The sequence below is a fragment of the Metopolophium dirhodum genome, chromosome 8, assembly GCF_019925205.1.
Source record: "Metopolophium dirhodum isolate CAU chromosome 8, ASM1992520v1, whole genome shotgun sequence".
Taxonomy (NCBI): domain Eukaryota; kingdom Metazoa; phylum Arthropoda; class Insecta; order Hemiptera; family Aphididae; genus Metopolophium; species Metopolophium dirhodum.
This window is the reverse complement of record NC_083567.1, coordinates 19074525-19084352: the sequence shown is the minus strand read 5'-3', so window position 1 is coordinate 19084352 and position 9828 is coordinate 19074525. Positions and strand designations below refer to the sequence as shown.

The 9828-nt window shown below is 25.5% G+C and overlaps 1 protein-coding gene and 1 long non-coding RNA gene across 3 annotated transcripts; one reads left to right on the top strand and one right to left on the bottom strand.

The window, feature by feature from the left end:
• Positions 1 to 4477: 4477 nt before the first annotated feature.
• Positions 4478 to 7005, top strand: LOC132950495 (uncharacterized). The gene is made up of 3 exons (XR_009665210.1): positions 4478 to 5356; positions 5445 to 5938; positions 6010 to 7005. It is a non-coding gene; the product is annotated as an uncharacterized LOC132950495 (long non-coding RNA).
• A 139-nt stretch (positions 7006 to 7144) lies between these two features.
• Positions 7145 to 9055, bottom strand: LOC132950494 (uncharacterized). 2 transcript variants are annotated; one of them, XM_061021985.1, is made up of 4 exons: positions 8423 to 9055; positions 8011 to 8100; positions 7812 to 7898; positions 7145 to 7331 (listed from the first exon to the last, which is right to left on the bottom strand). In XM_061021985.1, exons 1-4 carry the CDS (start codon positions 8537 to 8539, stop codon positions 7203 to 7205), a joined length of 423 nt encoding a protein of 140 aa, XP_060877968.1. In that variant the 5' UTR covers positions 8540 to 9055; the 3' UTR covers positions 7145 to 7202. The 2 variants fall into 2 exon arrangements, with proteins under 2 accessions (XP_060877968.1, XP_060877969.1); XM_061021986.1 differs by having other exon boundaries at positions 7818 to 7898.
• Positions 9056 to 9828: the final 773 nt, after the last annotated feature.

Genomic DNA, 9828 nt, shown 5'->3' with positions numbered 1-9828 from the left:
GTTTGGCCGTATTTATGTTATATTTAATATGTGTCACGTGTGTATGGTACTATGGTTTGATAAAATTTTTACAAAATACAATTAAGAATAAATTTAAGATAAATATAAGCCCCAAACAACTTTGTATATATACCAAATATTAAGCGTGCAGTACGAAATATTTGATATTTTAGGCACTGTGTACTACCGATACTGTTAAAAAGGGAATGTTTTTTAATAATTTTATCATTGAAATAGAACTGCAATACCTACTCATATAGTCATATTTGGATCTTTTAAAATTAAATAATATTTCAATATTCAGAAACGGTTAGGGATTATATTTTCTGGAACTAAAATCTCTAATAATTTGATGATTCAACTGCCAATACTAAATATGATTGCTCCGTCAACTGAAAATTAAATTGTATTTGGATTTTCCGGTTTACCCTAGTTTTTTATGTTAGGTAAGGTATAAGGGCATAAACGTTTTCGACCAAAAACGTACCCTTCCCTTTTTGGCCGATTCACTTTTCGACCAAAACAAAAAGTTTTGTAATATGATATGTAAAATAAATAAAATAATTGCTATATAATTTTTGTAAAATTGTGGCAATTATATTTTAAAAATTATTTAAAGTATAAGTTACATAAAATGTTGTAAAATAAAATATAAAAAAAAAATTAAATATAAGAATACCTATATATTATTAACATTAGTTTTGTGTTAATATGTCACACTGTGCATAATATTTTATAAAAAGAATAACATAATAATATACAATTTTTGTCAATAATTATTAAGTCTAATAGTAATGTGTATAATATAATATTAAGAAATAAACTAATAGGTATTTAATTGTTGTAAAATAATGGCAAATATTATTAAAAATATAAGATATATTATATAAAAAAAAATGATATAAGGTCAAATTAATAATATAATTGTGCTCTGTCGTCGTCTGAGTTTTGTTAGCGCTTTTCATTACATTTGTTACTTAACAAAATCATACCTAAAAATATTTTAGCGATATATTTACTATTAAGTATTTTATCTTGGCTATAAAAGATAGTGACTATCTACAATACGTATAACGATCAGTTTTGCAGGTACATACTACATATTATACTGATATAACTATATATTATGGTAGTAACCATCACAGTCGACGATCACCGATCGTATATAATAAATCGTAATAATCGTAATAAAAAAAAAAAATGTTAATATATGGGTATTCTATTTTACAAAAATTATATTTCAATTATTTATTCTACATATCATATTACAAAACTTTTTGTTTTGGTCGAAAAGTGAATCGGCCGAAAAGGGAAGGGTACGATTTTGGTCGAAAAGTGAATCGGCCGAAAAGGGAAGGGTACGTTTTTGGTCGAAAACGGTCTCGCCCAGGTATAACGATACATTATTTGATCATTCATTATACATGTATACTTAATTATAATATATAGAACGCCTGTCACCTATATATGGCCTATTGACCTTTCATTATCAATCACGAGATAAAATATTTTTTTTTCTAATGATATTTGAATATGGCAATAATTAATAATTGTACTTACTATTATTTTGAACACATTAAATTTGGTATGCATAGTTATTAATTTTATAGTCTTGGAAATACAATGATCAGTTAGAGTAGTTTGACCTTTAATATTCGTATATATAATTATAGATATAACATCAGGCGACGGTCACATTTAGTTGACATAATATGAGTTTAATGTTAATACTAAATGTGATAGGGCATTTGAAATGGATAGCTTTTTCATTATATTAGACATTTAGTCATTTAAACATAGGCGTAACTATGGAAATTTTTCGGGGGAGGGAGGCTAGAATTGTATATCAGCATCACACACGCTTATAAATTATATTTTAAATTAAAATATGTTTAAAAAACGTAGAGGGTACGAATAAAACTGTGTGTGAAGAGGGAGCTTAGCCCCTAACCTAATTGTGCCTATGCAATTAGACATTTCTTATTTTCATTCAAACGTAGGTACTGTCATACGACTTACTGATCGATCTATAATTACGCAAAATGAATTCTTAAAACAAATTAAGATTCTTCGTCTTGTTTTCTTAAAAGTATAATATAATATTCTACTATCAAATTTTAATCAAATTTGGACACACACTTAGCATAATTTGAACTTAAAATGTAAAAATTGTGTATACATTTTTGTATATTCAACAGTTTAGTAGGTATGCTTTTTCAGATATACACATGCGTAGGTATGAGAAGTATATCAAATTCACATCTTTGGAACTGGTAATACTCCAGAGGGAATATATCTACCATGACATGCGGGGTTCAGTGGTAGACTGTGGATCGTATCATAACAGAACAAGGGAGATGTGGAGTGTGAACATCTCTATATAGAAGTATAAAAATCCTCCATGCGATTGTGGAGAAGCCAAGCAAACAATGAATCACATTGTGACAGAGGGCCCAAAAAACTATTTTCTCAAGGCCTGACTTGTATCCATAAGACCACAACGATAACCCAGAAACTATATATTGAAAAGATAAAAAAATTTGACGTAGACTTATAAGTTATAAGTTATAACCTGTAGAATGCAATTTTTACTTGAAATATTATTTAATGATTATGATTATGTGATATGTGTTTTATTAGTATACCATACGAAATAAATAAATCATCGGATCAATCGGAATGATGGAATAAAAATACATCAATTTTAAAGTGAAATAATATATGCGCTTATATAGTATTACGTGACAACCTACTAAAATGTCGGTTTTGCGTGTAATACATGCGAGAAAAAGACACATATTAGATATTACCATATTATTATTATTATACCAATTTTTTTGACTATATTATCAATTATCTTTATACACAATGCATAAAATAAATAATGATAATTAAATCATATTATAAAACACACACACAAGACCACGAGCAGCAAGAAGAAATATTATTATTGCCTATACAAAACTCCTTACAAAAAATATGCGTTTAGAATCCCCTAAAAATGAATAGGTGCAATAATGTTTTATTATAATTTAAAATGTATAGTATGATGTACATTATAAAGTTACATGCATTACAGTGTACCTGTCCAAAATAATTTGATACAATCACGAACGTGTGTGCAACTAAAAAAGAAAATTATGTAAGAAATAAAAAAAAGGGCGAATTTAACATTTTGAAAAAATATCTTTATATTGTAAATAATAGGTAAATAAGATAATAATAATAATAATATTTTGTATATTCACGTCGATGTTTCATTTGGTTTTTAGATACGTATAGGTACAATAATTACTATCACATCATCGAGTTTTCAAAAAGTGATCGTACAGAACATGTTAATCGTGTTTGTATCAACTATTAATAATATATTTTGTAATGAAAAATACTTTTATAAAAATTTAAAAAGGGATAAACATTACGAAAATTGTGTGCATATTGGATAAAAAATACTTGCTTCCGATAGTTTTTGTATATTTAAAAGTCTCTTTTGTTATAGTATAATACTTGACTCGTAGATATTGACGGGTACCTATAATTAATGACAAATATATAATATTATAACGTCTACTGTCTAATCTATAAATTATTAGACCAGAGATTTACAATATTTATGCATTATTATTTATTATAAATGGTACTAAATCAACTAAAAATTGAATAACCTTTTAATGAAAATTATTTAAAATTATCTCACGGTTTAGTTCACAGACGATTAGATAAGATATTTTTAAATATGTATTACATTTTTACTTTCCCTTATTCTTTTGTACAGTTTAATATCATAATTCATTTATGACAACAGTCAACAAAGGGTGAAATAATACACGATTCACAAAGGTTGAAAGGTTATTTTTTGTTAATTTGTTTATGTAGGTAACTACTATAGTGTATAGGTATACATACCGAACAAATTATAACTGGTTTATAGCTAGGGCACTTGATTTATCGTACTATTTTGAAATATGATGAATCGTCTTGGCAGTTCATGAAACAATTTATAAAATGCAGTCATCTATATTCTATAATATACACATAAAAACATAATATTACAATTCATATTTTTTTTTAATATTTTGGGTGAATTAATGAATTTTTAGGAAATGCTAATATATAAATAAATCAATAAATAACAAAATTACTATGCTAGTCGCATCATTTACTATGTTATACTACACAATTTTTAAAATACCTACATAGGTACTTATGAAAGTAAATTTTAATGCTACCTATATATTATGGTCATCGATGGTCGTTACCAGTACTTACCAGTTACCACGAATCACAATTTAACTACAATTTAGAAAAGTTACAAAGTTACATAATATATACATAGTATAAGTTATACTTATTTTTTAACATTATACAGGGTGATTCAAAATTTATGTTACAGCCATTTTAACATATAAATATTCAAATTAGAGAAAAATGTATGATAAAAAAGTTTTTTGATTTAGAAACATCTATTATGATTTCACAATTTTGTAATTGTTAACAACATTTTAGGGCGGTTTTGGGGGGTCAACTTTATAAATTCAAATAGAAACCTATACTTTTTTTGCAATCATAATGTGGGGGAATTTTTTTAATGAATTTTAGTGAATGAACAACATTAATTAATGCAAAGCTCTATGCTTGAGAGCTATTTACAAATTTTAGAAATTGCAATAAATTGACCCCATGCCAACAAGTAGGTAGCTAATAGTGTCACTACTATCAACTCGTTTACAACTACTGTCATACCCGTTAACCTATTCATAGAAAAAAGAGATAAACCACTGCACTATCAATCGTCAACCACCTCGTAAGCATTAATCATACTCAAAAGGTGATATCCTTAATATAACTTATAATGAGTAATGACCATTGACCGATAAGCAGAATATTGTTCGTTTCGAATATCGATAAGTACCTACGAGTGGCAGCGATTACTACAGAACCCACGGCTTATAATATCTATGCTTATTACCTTTTGATATAACTTCACACAGTGATACCGCAAAATAAATTAAATTAAGTTAATTCTGTGGTCACTGGTCACACTAAAAAGCTAACCTTAAACTGTTTCATTGTTGTATTCTAAATTCTAATATAATATGATAACTGATAAGTATTCAAATATTTAATATTGTATATTGTATAAGACTCACCATCGCATATTCGCAATCCGTATAACTTAAATTTGAATTTGAAAATATATGTAATAAATAATATGTGGAAATGCGTTTTTTATAATACTGTAATTTTTAAAGTATTTCATTTATAAATAATCCAATTTAAAATATGCTATAATTACTGGTATTATGCAAGCAAATTGGATACTTGGTTACTATAGAATACTTTTGCAACATTTTTGGTAAGTTTCCTTGAAATTGAGCAGTTAAAAATCAATGAATATTTATTAAGATTATAACCTTATGCTTTATAATCTGTTTTTCTTTTAGTCGAATCTGTTATTCTGGATAAAATACAATTTTTATTTAAATATTGTACCTATACATATGGATCACTTAAATTGTCTGTTGCTTGCGGAGAAAATGTGTCACTTGCACAGTTGTACAGTAAGAAACAACACTTCATAAAGAGTGATAGGTTTCTGGTTATTTACAAGCAAACACAGTTATAGAAAAAAATACCAGTGAAGCAAGTATGAGTGTTTTATTATACAATATTCATTGAAAAATAACATAATCAAGCTACATAATAATACAATACAAACACCCAAGACAACAGACATCTTGGACACTGTCTATAAGAATTATTATTTTAATATTTCCTATTCAAATTCTGGGGATTCTACATTTCAATACAAATATAACCCAGATTTCAATAAGCAAGTTTCAACACAAATTTTCAAAATATGCATTGATATAATGAAAAATAATAATACTTTATTTTCATGATATATTAATTATGGATTGACAATAGAATAAAATAAGTATGTATGAACATTTTTAATTAAAAACTTAGTTTAATTTTTAATACTTTTTTTAAATTTTTTATATTTAGCTAGTAAATTTAAAGTTAACTCATCAAAATAAAATTCTCACACACAAAACCTACAATTGCAAACAAATGATTTGGAAAGACACCTTGAACATGTTAGACTGGTGAATGTGATACAAATTTTTCTTCAACATTATATGGGAAAAACAAAATTTCATAATAATGGGCAGGTTCAATCAAATCAAGATAACTTACTTTTACCTTTGACAAAATTTTAGTTGATAATTAATTTTATATATTTAAAATGTGTAACTAAATATTGAAGCATTATTATAATAACTATTTCTTATAAGTAGGGCTAAGAGTTTTTTTTTTTTTTAATACTAATATTGTTTGTTTAACTTTGATGTTCAAACAATTTCATCTTATACCTAATCTAACACTTAATAAAAAAAAATAATAAGTAATAAAGACTGAAGTCATGATAAAAGATATATGAAAAGCTTATATTTTATAGTAAAAATCAATGATTTTTAAATGATAATTATAATTTAACTCTTAAAATTAATAAGTAAAATAGTCAAGATTAAAGACATTTACAAAAATATAGATTTTAGAGCAACAATTAATAGTTTCTTAAATATTAAAAATCTCTAGCCCTATTTATATATTGTATTATAGAATTATTAAAAATGTACTTTAATTTGTATGATCTTATCTAGGATTTTGGATATGTTCATTTTTGATATTTTTTATTAGTTTTGGTCTTACCCGAATTTTGTTATAATTAGCATTATGGAAATTTGGCCAAAATCTACTAAAGATCTCAATTATCGATGTGTTCATTATCTTTGATAAGTTAATATTAAATTAAAGTCCATTGTTCGGTTATTTTCTAAGATCGTATATGGTCTATTCACACAAGTAAGATAATGTTAAGAATAACGATTTGTTGTACAATTTATTTTTACATAATATAAATTACTATGTATTTATAATAAGTGTTCAAATTGTCTTCCTCTTTGATTAAAACATATATTTAATCTTTTTTGGAAGTTATTCATACTGGCTTCTTTTATTACTTCTGGTGGAATATTCTTGCATTCAGTTATAATTCTCTCCTTAAGTTCCATAATGTCTCTTGGTGGAGTTAAATATACCTTTGTTAAAAAAAAAAAAGAATGCTAAGTATTTAAAGAAGTGTTATACTTTCAATTACACAAGTTCTAAATTATATTTTGAAATTTTATTAAATTTTAATTCAAATTTTCAAACTTAGCACAAACTTGATCCTCAATTTGGTTCATCTTATCGCTGACCATTTTATTAATTAGGATTATCGAATTTTTAATTATTGGTTCGATATTTGTGTCCTTCAAAGAGTCCTAGATACAACATACATAAAATTACAGTTGACTATAAATATTGGATTTATTGCCAAAACCAAAGAATATAAAGATCATATTATTACTCTACTGATATTTGTATAATCATTTATTTAAAACTGCTTCTATTTGGATTTAAAATGTGATAATTACTAGATTTAAATATTAAAAATTACATACATACATATATGTTAAAATCATAGTGATACTAATTTGTGTCATGCTATTCATATAAACATATAAATACACTTATGTATAATATACATACATATAAATCTGATAGTGTTTTTTATACAAATAATTTGTCTGCTTAAAAAAAATTAAAGGTATCAGGTTGTAGGTATAGAAAGTTACTAAGTTATTTGAAAATTAACCATATTATAATTTAAATAAATAAATTAAATGTTTATTATTTAATTTTATGTATTTGTATTCACATACATATTGAATAATATTATGTATATTTGTACTAATACTTACTACTACCTGTTCTTTTTCAAAAATTATATTCTTTTCCAATATATTTATTTGATTGCGTAACTCTAAATTTTCTTTTTTAAGTTCTTTCTAATTGAAAAATAAACAAAAAAAAACAAAATAAAAAGTATTTGTTGTAAATAAAAGTTATCATATTTGGTATTTTAAATTCACAGATAATTACTTATTTTGAAATACTAACTTTTTCCAATTCCAACTTGCTGACCTCTTCAGCGTATGCCTCATTTTCATTTAAAAATACAGTTGACTTGGAAATAAGTTCATAATTTTTCTAAAAAAAATGTTTTAAGAATACAAGTGAATTTAAGTGTTTAGTGTTATTTATTTTTTGTTTGTTTTTTTTTGTATTTATGACTTAATATTGTCAGGTTATGTACATAATAATTATGTATATTTTTTGTAAAGAAATAGAGTAAACTAGTTAATAATATAGAAAAAAAACTACCTACTGAAAACTAAACCTTAATTCACGAGTAATAAAAAATATTTTTTGATGAAAAACGTTAAATTAATTTAAATCCTAAATTATTCGTTTACATCTAACTGTAATACTACTAATACTGTGTAGTCTGTATAATAAATTAGGTACTTACTTGCTTTAATTCCTCATTTTCAATGACAATTAACTCGGCGGCTTCTGCTACCATTTTATAATAATCCAATTCGGACCCAGTAAAAGTCGGGTTATTGGAAACATATGCCGCAAACATTTTAAAAATAAAAAACTTTTAAAGACTAACGAAATATTAGAAAATATGTATAAATTCTAATAAAATCGAATGAAATCGGTTTGAGTTTATAAAACGCAATGGTTAAGAAATACATACATATACGGATTGTAAATGTACAGATTATCTCCAAACGGGTACATGTATGTATGTAGGTACTAAATAGGCTATTATTCGATAAGATCAAACATTGTTATCGATGTCATATTTCTTTACTATAAATAAACGGTATTTCAATCAATTAGTAACAGCAAAATAAAATATTGATTAAAATATTTTTTATTTTATACGTTTTGATCCATTGCAATTTTAAATGTTCATATGACGAGGAAAACTATTATTAGTTTATTAATTAATGTCAATTTTAAGTCTAGTGGAAAATGTATTAAAGACTAGGGTTTTTTTTAAGGAAAATATAATTTGCAATACTTAATATGGATTTAAGTATTTTTTTTAAACAGAGATCCGAAACATTATTTTGGCTGGGTTCACGGAGTACCCCAGGTCAACCCTTGCACTCCTGCATAAATATTTGGTATTTGGGGTTAAACGTTGACAAACAAATTATAATTATGATTAATTTTATTCTGATATACGGGTTTGCGGAAGAAATGCGAATCGTATGATAGCAATAAATGAGAACACCATTTATTTTGCTACCTGTCGGCGTGCGTTGTGTGGTTAAGCATTTAAAACGCAATTTCTAAAACTTTGAATACCTCTCAAGCATAGAGCTTTGCATTAATCAATGTTGTTCATTCACTAAAATTCATTAAAAAAATTCCCCCACATTATGATTGCAAAAACATTATAGGTTTCTATTTGAATTTATAAAGTTGACCCCCCAAAACCCCCCTAAAATGTTGTTAACAATTACAAAATTGCGAAATCATAATAGATGTTTCTAAATCAAAAAACTTTTTTATCATACATTTTTCTCTAATTTGAATATTTATATGTTAAAATGGCTGTAACATAAATTTTGAATCACCCTGTATATATCATGTTATAGTTTAGGTGCCTTAGCTATGTCTTATACATAGAGATAAATAATAAGTTTATTCTTTATCTCGATAGTCTTATATAGTTATCCCGATGATTAAAAGGTGACTGTTATAACTTATACCTAACTAAAATAAAACATAATTTTATTGGAGACACTTAAAACGTGATACTTACTAATTACCACCAACCGGCAACCACCGTAATTGTTTTCAATCTAATTAGTACCTAAGTATATTTTTGTCCTGTGGTAAATGGTAATTTAATCA